The 14114-nt window shown below is 43.7% G+C and overlaps 1 protein-coding gene across 3 annotated transcripts in view; it reads left to right on the forward strand.

The window, feature by feature from the left end:
• The first annotated feature begins 12107 nt into the window (after positions 1 to 12107).
• CDH13 (cadherin 13) overlaps positions 12108 to 14114 on the forward strand; it is a 449953-nt gene continuing 447946 nt past the window's right edge. For 2 of the 3 annotated variants that reach the window (XR_008432843.1, XM_053952983.1), the window contains exon 1: positions 12108 to 12223. Coding sequence is in view for 2 of the 3 variants with exons in the window: in XM_053952983.1 (XP_053808958.1) it covers positions 12179 to 12223 (45 nt within the window). In the remaining variant the exon portion in view is untranslated. The remainder of the gene's footprint in view (positions 12224 to 14114) is intronic. The other variant, XM_053952984.1, reaches the window with a different exon arrangement.

Raw genomic sequence — 14114 nt, forward strand, 5'->3', positions numbered from 1 at the left:
AGTGAGATTATTGGGAGTCACCAGATGGTGCTATTGTACATTGTCTGTCTGGTTCAGTTCATCTGGTTATCAAGGGAATCTCCTCAAGAAATTCAAAGCATCAGGTGTGGTGCAGTTCCTACCAAAATCTCCAGCAAACCTCATCTCTTACCTGAACTCCCCCGATGAAGAATTATGTCCATAGGTATGAAATCTAGGAGACCTTTTAGTTTCTGTGGGAAAAGAAACAAAATATTCTGTGAAACCAGGTCATCTACATCTGCATTCCTCAGGTGAGTAATGGTCAATGCTATGAACTGGCCATTTATGCCACAGTTATGAATTGCCTAAAGAAAATTCAGAGTAAGAGAGAACGTACCTGGAGACAAATGCTCCAGTTCTCTGCTGGGGAATAAAAATATTTTTGCCTGCTAGTCCAGGACGGAGATAAAAATGTGATGTTTGGATGCTTTATAATACTTGGAGAATTCTGTCAACTGAACCAGCTGTGTACATATTGTAAAAGGCCTGAAAAATGTATCAGCCTGAATGTGTTCTCATGCTGCTTGTTTCGTGGCAAAGAGGAAGGAACAAGACAACCTGTCATCTCTAAGAGAGTCTTACTTACTGATTGAGGTTAATGTTATTTCTTGGTGTGGCAGAAATGGTTTGGGATAAATTCCTTTCAAGCTGGGGGAGCAAGGAGCTAAGCTCGACTGAACTTACTGCTGCTAAAGCCTGTGAAACCACATGAACTCAGGTAAAATCCTGCTCAGCAGTGGGTGTTGGGAGAAGCAATCTCACCAGGCTCTTGTGTAACCACAGAGCCATAAAATAAGAGGTGTGCCAAGAGAGAAAATCTGGCATAAAAATGTGACAGCATTGATTCCTTTAATCAATGCCCTCAGGATGTATTAGCACGCTGCCTCCTTGTGCCTCGTGATTAATCAATAGAAACACAGTTTCCAGGTAGGGCAAGTGTCACCAGCAGGCACAGCCAGACCTCCAGGGCTTTTTCCTCAGTGTACAAATCTGGTTTGTCTGTTCTTGTTATGAGGTTTATGGTCTGCAAGGGTTTTGTGTAAGGCAGCAGCAGTAGGCAGTGCAAAGCCAGTTAGTGCTGCAGGATGGGAGGTGCTGGGGAGGGATGGCAGCAGGAAATGGTGATTTTGGACATTGTCACATCAGCTCACACGCTGATGTTACTGGAGCTGGCAGGTTACTCTGGCACTCCACTGGAAAATTGATTGCCCAAACCCCAATATTTGAAATCTGTCCAATATTCCAGCAATATGAGGTCAAACTCGAGGCTTTGGCTGAAGGCTTTCCATATTACACTTTGCCTCTCTTCTGTTTTTGCATCATCATCCAAGTAATAACACTGTGCAAAAGAGTTCACAGTGAGGCAGAGATTTTAGGGAGAAATATGCTTTATTTTCTTAACCAGTTGGAAAAAGAGGTTATGAGAAGCCTGGATTCAGCTCCATTTTCTCTTCCATTTCAGCTGAAAGCTTCAAAAAACCTGGATCAACTCCCATGTTAGCTGGCTGTATACCTGTACAAAGACACCTACCTAAAGTTGCCTGAAAGTTACTGATCAACAGATCCCTCTCTAGTCACCCTCTTTATTAAGCAGAAAATATTACTGGTGTTTTCTTTTTCTGTGCTAGTGATCCAGTATCCTGTCATGGTAGACTAAAGTTCCTAATTTATGTGCTGACATCTTGAATAAAGTATAAAGTTGAAATGTTGTCTGCAGCTCTTCTTTGCAACTGTTTTTAAATGTTGAAACAGCATTCTGTCTACATTGGAATTCTGTTTCATTATTTTCTTCCTTAACTTGATTTGTGATTAAACCCATCTCAGCTTTCCAGGCTTAAAAGCTGTTTCTCAGGAAGTTCTTCAACAATTATTGTTTTCAGGCTGATGGCTCCCTGGCAATACTATAACTACAAGCTTTGAAATGGTGTTAGATAGATAAATAATGACATTTCCCAAAGAACATGCAACCTGTCTGCTGCCTTCAGAGACCAGCTTTTATCACTTTCTAGTCAACTTACTTATTTAGTAAACGCCATTAAATTTCCATATAGGTAGATATCCTGAGGACCTTTTTTCTGCTGAGTTTACTCGCTCCTTTTGCATCTGTTTTGACTGTTTTGACTTGGATCTAATCATTAGTAAATTTTATTTCTTCCTATTGAAGCTTGATTGTATATGATTATCTCTTAAGACACTTGGCATGTTTAATAACATTTGATTGCTATTCCTTTATATCTCTGGCTTTCAGGGTTCAATAGACTGAAAGGGTTAATTGTTAATAATTATTATTAATAATTGCTTCCACTGAAGCAGCTTTCTTCTCTCAGGTGTACCCCCTACCCACTGGTTAACAAATTCATCTGCTCCCTTCATTTTGTTGTATCTTACTTAAATTTTGGTCTCAAACTGAGGGCAATCAGGGAAGTGCTGATTCCAGTAGCTGAGTCAGCATTCCCAAAATCCCCCTTCCTAAAATAAAGCAGTATTTTAGTTTGTGTATTCTGGTCTGAAGTTTTATTTTAATCCCTCTTTACTTAGTGGGAAGAATTAAAAAAAAAAAAAAAAAAAGATAAAAAAAGCTTAAAGAACCCAATTTTTCCTTTTCCACAGCACAAAAAGTTCACATCTCTCTGGGTGCCAGGCAGAGAGCCAATGCCTTGAGCTGATGTTTTATTATGGAATGTCCTTGCAGCCCCCTGGATGTGCTGGGCTCCAGGGAAGGGTGGCACAGACGTGACAAACAGCTCAGTTCCATTGCTCCCAGAGTAGCTGGACCTCAGGAATGCTGTTCCCATGTGCCACCCACCCAGGTCATTCCAGGATCTGCACTTGAGATGCTTTCACCAGAGCGTTCTAAGAGCTCTTGTTGCCTTGGTGCTATTGAATCTCTTTGAAACCTGCTGAAAAGTGGAAAACCGGCACCTCTCAGATCTTATTATCTTTGCTGCATCCCCGAGCTGTGATGCACAGATTTCCCTAGGGCTGCAGCTGGCCAGTGCTGCTACCCAGGGTGTGGTACATGGGCTTTAGGAACTCACATTGCCCATTTTTTGGAACCAGGTATTGATTGCTGTGAGGAATATCTCAGAAAACAGGTTTGGCTTCCCCAAATTTAAACAGCTCTCAGAAGAAAACGTTTCTTTTATTCTCCAAATGAGGACAAAAATAGCTAACTTAGAAAATATCCCTATTTCTATAGAATACTTCTAGTACTGCAGAATAATTCTTATGTATTTGGATTTTCCTTTTCCTTGCTAAGCTCTGTTCAGTGTCTAACACAAGAACAGCTGTACTGGCTCCATCCATCTCACCTGCACTGCCTGAGCTAAGAGCATCCTGACAGGAACACAGCTTCCCCTTGGCATGGCACAGTCCTTGCCCTGCAGCTGCACAGACCCTCTGTTTCCCCTGTGCATCAGCTGCCTGCGTCGACTGCACTGATGGCAGGGATGCTTTTCCTGACTAAAAAGAAGGAAAAGGGTAAAATGATGGCCACCAGCAGAGTGAGATGGGGCAGCCCACACACCTCCTGCTCTTCCACGGGGAGGGGCTGCTGCCTGCACGTGCTGATCCCTGAGATGCCAGCCTTGGCCACCATCACTGCTCCTGTACAAGCACCAGGACACCAACAGCCCCCACCTCCCTTCCTTCTGCTCTGCCCCTTTGCCTTCTCAGGAATTCTTTTGTCATCTTTCAGGAATGCATTTACCCTGGTGCCTGAGAGACCCACAGCAACAGTGGCCATAAACAGATGCCTAAGGAGGAGCAGGAACAAGCCATTCTCATGATCTTTCCCCTGAGTGCTTTTCCAGCTTCCAACTATTTGCAGCTCAGGGGATTTCCTGATCTGATGTTGTTAACTGAGGGAAAAAAGGTATTGTGGAGCTGACTGTGGCTTCTTTGATCTACTGGCTTGTCAGTGCTGGGTTCAGCTTAAAGTTGAACGTGCCCAAAGCTGCTCTAATAAATGTCAGTGGATTGAAGCTCCCAGGAGACCAAAGATCTGCTGCATGGCAGGCATGAGACTATGCAGCACTGTTTTTTTACAGACTGTGGCCAGTAGGATTTCTTAGATCTACCAAAGCCTTATTTTGACTTAAAGTAGGAAAAAAATAGGGAATTTAGTACCTGGATGTGTGTCATCCTCACAGCATTCCATCCCTCCTTCATTCCTGATTAAAAGAAAGCAAATTTCCAACCCACACTCTATCACTGAGCAGCTGACAGGGGACCTCAGAACGAGGGTTGGTGATGCCTCAGAGCCCCAGAATGACCCACTGCAAGCTGTTTGCTCCTTTCTGAGAGGCCCAGTCAGCAAAAAACATGTAATTTTATTACCTCTTTATTACAACATGACCAAGGCAAGGTAATACAAGAATATTTTTTTCCCTAGTGTTAGAAGATCCAGTTCCATCAATTCAAAAGGAACTGTTTGTTTCACGTTGAGGCTAAGCCTAGTAAAACATCCTAGATTGCCTCTTTCTTGGAGTACTGCACACATTAAAAGCTAAACCCAAGAGAGAGATTACAGATGAGCATGAGGCAAGGTAACCTTCTAGCATCCCAAGGGAGACAGCAAAAGGAACAGGTTTTTTCTTCATATTTACAAAGGCTTAATGAATTTTACATAAGCAAGATACAAAATTGAAGACAAACAATGAAATACAAAGAGATCTCAAGATACATGATGAACCAAGAATTCATGCATAATATGCAGTATTTCAAAGGCATGTAAAGAAGCAGTGTAAAAATCAGATGTTTTTGGTGTATACAGAGATTTGTTTGAGAGATTCTTCCTTTATGGAGCCAAAACTTGAAGATGCATCAAGCCCTATGAACTTTCTGGATGCAGGAGGGCAGAAAGGATTCCCTGATTCAGGTTGTGTGCTATGTTCTATCCAATCTGATTATCCTGATTAAAATTCCAGGTTATTTTCAGACCTAAAACACCCAAACAAAACAGATTTCTGGTTATTAAAAGAACATTCAATTTTCAAATGTTAATTTTTCCACCTCTGCATCACAAGGATTTTTTTTTCCTTAAGTCATGTCTAGATCTGCAGAGACAAATTTCCTCTGAGGCTATGTAATATCAGAGAGCTTTGTCATAATGGACATAAGTGGTTTGATAGGTATAGAAAATTCCATGAGAAAGGGACATCCAGAAAACTTCCCAATGCAATTCCTACTTTTCAAGACTGAGAAAATTTATCATCGAAGAGAATATCATTGTTTTGAGTTGGCAAATCTACCAATGATAAGGAGATGTATCCTAAAATCCATTTTTGAAGCCAAACATGTGAGACTAATCACTTTATTTCCATGCTTAACAGGTGCTGATACCAGAGGGAAAATACTAAATAGAGTATGACACCCTTGAGAAGCATGTAAGATATTTATCTGCCTAAAAGCCATGACTGTTGCATAGAGAAAAGGTTGTGAATGTAAATGGGGAAGAAGGAGTCTAAGGATGGAGGGTGAAATCTTGATGCTGATGCAATCGATGGCAATTTGAGTTCAGTGGGACAAGGATATCCCTGAGCTCACCCTTAGCCTGGCCCTGTCACAGAGCTGGGGCTGCCCAGCCTGTTCTCCACAGTCAGGCTGCAAAATCACGGAATCACAGAATGGTTTGGGGACCTTAAGCTGGGACACCTAGACCAAGTTGCTCAGATTTCATTTTTTCAGGTTGCATTTTCATTTTCTGAGGGAGGTTTTGCTCAGGTCTCTTGTCCTCCTGCTGGGGCAGCCCTCTGACCCAGTTTCTAACCCAAGACCAAGTTGCTGCCTTGCCCAGGGCAAATATAATCACGATTCTGATGGAGGGGCTTTGCAAACATATTTTTATGATCATGGCATGTGAAATACAGAGCTGTGCTGGCCAGGGCAAAAAGAAAAGCAGCTGAAAATGACATGAAAGAGAGCAGAGCCCCACTCTCTTAACACCTCCAGTGCAAGCAGCTATGCCCAAAGTCAGGAGGTTTAACAGCTCTGGGCTGACGTGTCAGCTCAAGCCCTGTGCACAGAGATATTCAAAGACTGACACATTCTCCCTCTCTCTCTCAACTGTTTTATTCCCTCTACAATGTACTTATGTATCTGCTGTTCCTCTGTGAAAAGATGAAAGATTAAGCTGGCTTGTGCCTGGGTAAGAATGGTGAAATGTTCTACCCATAAGTAAGCCGTATATTCATGGTATAGAATATTTTAAATGACCCTTATATCATAAGAAGGGATTTAAAAAAAAATCCATAACTGTGAGATTTAAGAGCATATCTCTCACATTTGAATTTCCTAGCTGATATTTGGTTGGGCTTTAGAAACTGTCACACAACAAAGCCATTAAAATTCTGTGGTTAATTTATTCCTGCAGTATTAACTTTCTCATTACTCATGATGAATATCTTGAGTTTGGATATGTCTTAGAAGAACTTCTGACAGTGATAACTTGCTTTTTCTCCCATTTCCTGTGGAAATGTTATTTTTCTTCAATTTATAAAAGAGTAACTTTTCTAATAAACTTGCACGGTGAATTTTAAGTAATGACTTTGAATTAGTATAGTTGCTACCAAAATAGGCAATGATAAGATCTTTTGTGCATTTGTTTGGTTAATTATTCTGATTTGTATTTCTGGGCAGAATTCAATATTACCGAGTCTTGGAAAATACAGATCCCATTGCCAAAACAAATTTTCTCGCTCCTATATCCATTCATTTCCTAGACAATAGGTGAGGTCAGAAGGGAAACAAGGAGTCATTCCCATAATAATGGCAAACAACTAATGAGCTGCCATGCATCATATTCTCCTTGCACGAAGCTGTAATTGCTTCCAGAACACCTGTATTCAGGCCAGATACAATCACGAGTGGGAGGGAGGGCAAAGGAGCAGCGGTGTTAAAACAAGGAGAGAGAGGCTCATGTGAGGAATGGGAACAGACAGCCCAGCCGAGGAGGAGATGCTGAATTAAGCTGTGGTTCAGTTTGGGGTTTGCACAATAACAGAGGGTCCCTCAGGAAGGCCACAGGTTCTTTCAGTACACAAAAGAGCCAGTGCCTGAGGCATTTAGCAATTTACAGCTCTGGGTTTATCCACCTTTATGGTCTTTATGGGGTACCTTTGTGTCATGTGCCTCAGTTTTCCTTCTGGAACACTGCAAGAATATTTTTCCTATGTCCACCCCTGAGCTGTGGGGAGGACACCTATGCTGATGGCCTGTGAGATCACAGAATCACAGAATTAATTAGGTCGGAAAAGATCTTTGAGATCCTCAAGTCCAACCTATGACCTAAACCCACCTTCTCAACTAAACAATGGCACCAAGTACCACGTCCAGCCTGTTTTAAAACACCTCCAGGGACAGTGACTTCAGCCCATTCCAATGCCTTTGGAGTACTGAAAAGAGGGTAAATAAAGAGACAGAATTCAACAGCCTGCCCATGGATAGGGTTTAAAGTGGCTGAATTACTGCAGACTGTCATTAAACCTGGGAGTTTTGCAGTTGGGGCAAGCTCACGGGACAAGATCAATTGCTGTGATTCAGCTGAAAGGCACAAGTTCATAACAGACATGGGATAATACCTGCACTATTCCAGGAAATTCTTAGATGCTGAAAGTCAGCTGAGGAGCAAGAGCTTCTTCCACAAAGGGGCCCAGAGGGAGAAAGGAAATAAAACCAAACTTACTTGTATAAAGAAGATGCTGTGGACAACCCAACCCACCACATACCAAGCCTCATCTCACTCCTTCCCTATCTTAGTTCAGGTGAAGGTTGAATTAAGGAACAGTTTCAAGTAAGGATTAGAAATTTAGATGTACACTACTGCAAATTGTTGCTCTAGAATGATCTACAATAGTTCGGTTTTAGAAGCTCGGCATAAATTTTGTTCATGCTTTAAGGGCTCAGGGATCCAAAAACATGCAAAACCCAAACAATAATAGGTTTTATTCCTATAAGAACTGAAAAACTGGATCCTCTGTTCACAAGAACAGGGATTTCTTTGATTATTATTATTACTTGTACAGAAAAGGGTGTGATGGTCCCTTAAGGACTTTTGTAAAATGTAAAATTCCTGTTTGACTAACCATTTTTAGTCCTGTTCTGACAATGGAACACACCCTTCTTTCCACTGAAGTATCAGTTTGTTGTGTTGCCTGTTAGCAAGTATGAAAACAAAATCCTTCTACTATCCCAGAGTTTGGGTTGGGATGTAAGGAAACAGTAGACAAAGCATTCAGAAGTCCCACAGGTTTTAGAGAAAGCTGAACTAAAGCCAAACTTTCTGTTGCCAGTAAGTCCTTCATGTAAGAAAGACTTGTAGGAGTTTGGGGTATTATAGAGGCCCTGGGTTGGGTACAAAATGAAAAGCTGTGGGTTTAAATTCAAACTGCAACCCCTCCTTTCTCTGATGCTTTTGTGAATCTTTCCCAAAGAAACTTCAGCTGCACGAAGACTGGAAATCCATACCCAGACCTATTTTGATAGAGCTGCCAAGCAGAAAACCGGAGTACCTGGCAATGCTTTCCTCAACTCTCACTAAATCAGCTCTGTTGCAGAATTCCGAATATCTGTCCTCCAGAATAAAACATTATTGCAGCCAGTGGCTTCACTTACTCCTGCTGGAGAACCTCAGGCAGGAAGATGGGATTTCTTTCACTCCTCTATGGATTCCAGCTCAATCCAGGTACATTTATTACAACTTCTTGTCCTACTGTCACACCCTGAGCTGTTGCCCAGGGCTAAAACCTTTTCCCAGGCTTGAAGAAAATGCAACCTGGTGAAGCAGCCAGGAGTGTAGATTGCCAGTACCATGGCAGGGGAAATTAGTCCCTCTCTCTCACATCCAGGTTTCTCATGTGACCCACTTTAATGGGAAATTAAACTTCCCTTGTACTGATAGATTCATAGCAGCTGATCCTCAGCTTTTACAAAATAGGGCAAATCTTCTGAAGGTCAAAAGGCATTTCTGGCAGCATGCAGTCACTTCCTCATTTGCTAATAGGTCTGTCTCTGAAAACTTGTGTGTTGCAGGCAATTACTACTGTTCACATTAGCCTCAGCTCAGCATTGGCCCCTGTGGCCAGAGAATGTCATGGAGAGGGACTGGGCTGACGTGTCAAGTTGCTCCACGTTTTATAAGGGAAAAATATGGCATTTTGTGTCTAAAGACTACAGACCGCATTACACCCATCAGTTAACATGGCTTTGGATCAGAAAACGTCTTGGCAGGAGTTTTGTCACAAACCAAGACCCTCTCAGTTACTGCCTAAACTTACTACACATCTTGTGTTGGCAGGGAGGAGAAGCACAGGTCACTGTAAAAGGGGAGTTCTGGACCCTCTCATTAACTATGCTATAAACCTGAGGCTGTTATTTCTATTTCTGTGGCTCCATGGCACCTCAGCTTTATTTCATTTGTGAAGCAATGTTGCTCCAAGCTGGGGTTTAGAAAGAGACCACACTCCATCACCTGCAGTCCTGCCTCCTGTCCAGCTGCTCAGTAAAGCTCTGTAGAGTTTGAACCTCCTCCCATTACCTAAAGCTGAGACAGAGGCACCAACTATTAATTTCTAATTAATAGCCTACCAACTCTTCATTAATAAGCTAATTAGCAGAGAAGACTCTGCGCCTAACCCCAGAAAACACAGCTAGGCTGGGGGCCCACCTACAAGGGGTCAAACACCTGATTGCAGCAGCTGCCCACCTCTCTCTGCTGGGGTCCCAGGGCTGTGGTGTGCTGGAATTCTCCTCAGGCGAGCAGTGCCAAAGGCCATTTCCCAGCAGGGCTGGACCCCACGGGTGAGCGCTGCCGGTGGGCACGGCCGCCCTCACGCTTGGGCACCGTGTTGTGCCAGGGCTTGGAACTGGAGGTAAAAGGTTGGTGAATTTGGTTTTTATTAAATTATTTTCTCTTTAATTGCTGCTAGAGGGTCTTGGCTGTTTCTGGAGGTAAAGGGCTGTGGTATGTGGCTTCTTTTGGCTGGGAGAGCCCCTTGGGGAGGCAGGTCCTGCCCTGTGCCAGGCTGTGGTGCCTGGTCCCTCGGGATGTGGAGGAAGCTGTGGCTGTAGGGATGGCCATGCTCCTACAGGACCATTGGGAACACCTCAACCTCCTCATTCCCTTCTCTGCCCCTGTGCTGGGATGGCCCCATAGCCTTGTTGTGCCTTGTACAGAAAATAACTGCTCATGTTGGCTCAAATCTCATGTTACATTATCTTGCAGTGAATCATCTACCCCATGACTTGACTTCTATTTTTTTTTTTTTTTTTTTTAATGAGTCCCTTTCCTGTAAAACAGGATGCAGATATGCCTTTGTTTCTTTCAGCCACCACCTACTTCTGGTTGGTCTGGTAACTCACTCAGCTGTTTGGCCCCTGTTGGTGGGGTTAAGAATGTCCAAATCCTGGTGCCCCCATATAAAGGCTGTGCACACTGTGGAATGCCTGGTGCTGTTTTCTGTGGGATTTGCCCTGTAAACCCCACCCAGCCTGGCTTATAAATTCCTAGGTGCTCCTCTTGAGGCTGGGAATTATACTTGGTGGCAACCTGGCTCCCTGAAAGAAAAATGGGAGGTGGCCAGTCATGTATTTCTAGTCATAAACAGCTCTAAGGCTTTTCTTTTTTACCCTGCTAAGCTGGCTTTCTGTCTATGCCTAAAAAGAAAGCAACTTACCTGCTTTTTTTTTTTTTTTCTTTTTATCTCTAAGTAGTGAACCTTTTGTAGTTATATAGAGTGTTATTATTGCTGCTGGTAGTTCCTGCTATGTTTTGTTTGGATTCTATTCCAACTTGAGTATTAATTTAAGCTCATGTGTAATGGAGGTACTGGAACAGAGTTATTGCTGCCTGTGAGGGTTTAGACTTGGAAGGACAGTGTTTTCCCTCAGTTTTGGTCCAGTGGGTGTGTAAAGGAAGATGCAAGCTCTGAGCAGTAGACTAGCAGTGGTTGCATCAAACAACATTATTCACAGCTGGGAGCTCCTGCTGATGCTGGGGAGCTCAAAGTGGTTGGCAGCTCCTTTATCCCTTCTCTCTGCCTACCTGCCTTTCCCTCCCCATGTTTCCTCTCATCTCCACCAGCACAGCAGCCACCCGTGGTGGGGCAGAGCAGAAAGTGATGGCAGCTGGTTCTGCTGGATGAGCAAGTGAGGGAAAAGCATCACTGATGAGAGCTGAGGAGACTTTTGATCCTTCTAGAAATGGGGGAAGGGTAACCCTGGTGACTGCCAGGAGACAACTCAAAAAAGGACTGGAGTGTTGTGATACTGGGGAGTGGCAAGGGAGGTGGAGTTGGAAATGCACTCAGGGGAATTAATTCCTAATCTTTGGTCAATCTGCCTGTGTTGCCTGCTGGGCTGCAACATAACCAATCCAGAGAAAGCAGGTCCTTGAGACATCAGGTCCCCACTTTCAAACAGAAAAACTTTTTCTAATTGATGGATGTGCACCTTTGAAACTCTATCCTAGATTCTAGTTTGTTGAATTAAAAGCCAATTTTGCCATTACCTGAGCAGTTAATAAAATCTATTGCTTTATGATGCATTTTTTTCTGCAGGCTGGAATGGATCTGTCTTGGTTGTGATTTGTGAGATTGAGAGGAAAACACAAAATATAACCTATATTTCTACTGCACTGAAAAACCTCACTGTGTTCTCCTTCTAGGGCTTGGAAGTAATCAAAAATGCAGAGCTTATTTTTTCTTAATTATTAAAAATGAGTTTACCTTATTAACATTTTAATAAAGAGAATCTCTTTGCAGTGGTGCTCAGAGTTGCTCTTATTCCTCTCTGTTCAATTCCATTCTCTAAAAGGGAAAATACTATTGAGATATGTAAAGCATGAGGTTAGATTGAAACTAAACACAGAAATACACCAAAGCAAAAATGCTTTCTAAAGGTGCTGTGTTTGTAGAGGTGCTTGCTCAATATGTGTGATGCAAAATGGGGATGCTTTGTGGAGAAATCATCCTTGTAAAGCCATTGGTTCTGGTCATCAGACTCTATCCAATGCTTTAGTGATGATGCTGCTGATCTATTTGGGAAGTTGGCTGGCTCTCAAGGCAGAGTCTCTTCTCAAAGGCTGTTTCACAGTGAAAATATGCTCAGTGCAGCCGAGTGCATGAATGAAAAAGCCTCTGGTACCTTCTAGTCTGGCAAAATGCAGCACAAAACTCAACTTACTCTGTCTTTTCTGCTGTCCCAGGTAAGAAATGTGTGTTTTTTCCTTGCTTTCTTTCATCTTTCTGCTTTTGTGCATTTGGATTTGAAAGTATTTGTAATTCAGCTGTGATTTCTGAGTAATTATACATTGCTTGAATTACTGTTTAAAGATGCAGGATCTCTGCTCTAAGCCAGTTGCTAGGAATGCAGGATCTCATAGTTCCCTGATTTACAATTACAACCAATTTGCCGTGTGATATATAGCATTTTTTTGTTTCCCTTCAGGAAGGGTGGTGGGGGGAATCTTTCAAGTGTCTCCGTTGCAGCTGCAGCGGCAATATTTTCTGTCATATCAAATGCTGCAACTTTGATTTGCCTCTTTCCTCTGTGGCTTGTGCTGGGTAGTAGGTTTATAGACTGTTACAGGCAGCTTGTGTTATTTATTGGCTTTTTTTTTTAAATAAAAGAATTGGAGGGGGAAATATGGAGGAAAAATAAAATCAGACCTTGCAAAAGGCTCCCTTCGCCGTACTCTCCTGATAGATGTGTAACACTCCGTTAGTGACTTGCTGTGTAGCCTTTCTCTTATTAAATGTAATAGATCCCCCTCTGCCAGAAAGCAGAGGAAAAAACACCCAGCCTTAAAAACACGGAGCTGCTGAAGCCCCGCTGCTGCTGCCTGTCAAAGCACAGGGACTCGCTGGGCTTTCACTTCTCAGCTGGTCACTCTCTCTTCCTCTCGCTGCTGTCACAGGGCTCACTTTTGGGCAGCTCAGAGCAGGGCTGGAAATCCTTTGTTGTTGTCCAGCTTAACTGCGTCCTCCCTCCTTTTGTCTTAGGGGCTCCGTAAACTTGCGTTTAGTGACAGTGGGCTGAGATCCTCTGCACCCAGCAGGGATGAAACTTAATTCCTTTTTGACTCGCGATCGAGTGGTTTTGTTAACCCTTGGAGGGTTGGTGGGGTTTAGGGTCAAACAAGTGCTCGGGACTCCGAGCTTGCCCCCCTCCATGTCTGTGTAACTGCAATTTCCAGCGGGCACCTGCTAATCCCAAACTGGGCAAGGAGGAGAAAAACGGTGAGGGATCACCACAGGGAGAGCTTTATTGCTAGAGCAGCTGCACAGTGTGTGAGGAGGAGGCAGTAGGGCGATCCACATGCTGTGGATCAAGGTTAGGGCATTCAGGTGCTGGTTTAACCTGGTCAGGAGTCAGGCAGGGACGTGGGTGGCTGGAGCTGTGGGACAGCGGGAGGCTCGGTGGCTGGGCTGGGGAGTGAGCAAGCACAAAGGCATTTGGGTGGGTTTGGGATAACAGCCCTGCTCCGAGCAGTGGAACAAATGAAAGCAGCTGCCTTGGGCCATGGGTTTGGTGCCGAGCAGCGTGTGCTGGTGCCACATGGAGAGCTCCTGGCAGGGCCACTCTGCCAGCCCGGGCTGGGCTCCCTGGCAGTGTCCAAGGTCTCTGCCGGGACTGCCCTGGGACAGTGGCCAAGCTGCTGCCCAGGGAGGGCTGAGCACTGTCCCCTGCTCCCCAGAGGGCTCCTGGGATGAGAAGTTGTCCCAGAGATCCAGCCTGGGCTGGCACTGGGAGGCGATGCTCAGGGAGCAGAGGGGCTGGGGGAGAGAGAGGGCACAGGCAGTGGAAGGGTAACCTGTGGATGTACTGAACTGGTGCTCTCATCTTGGCTTTGAGACCTCCCATCTGCTTAGCTTGGCTTTCTCTCTCTTTTCAGTCCCTTTTTTTTTTTTTTTTTTTTTTTTTGGTACAGCTTCTCCAACACACTGCTGAATTAATCAGCTTGAGTTTGGATTTTCTTTAGTGGTTGCTTGTAGGAAAGCAGAATGTATGTGATACAAGAGGATGGATTTCTAGGGCCTGTGAAACATTTTTTTAACATTCATGACTACTTAAAATCTGACAAGGTGCAGACACCC

Source organism: Vidua chalybeata, chromosome 11 (genome assembly GCF_026979565.1).
Source record: "Vidua chalybeata isolate OUT-0048 chromosome 11, bVidCha1 merged haplotype, whole genome shotgun sequence".
In the NCBI taxonomy this organism is placed as follows: Eukaryota; Metazoa; Chordata; class Aves; order Passeriformes; family Viduidae; genus Vidua; species Vidua chalybeata.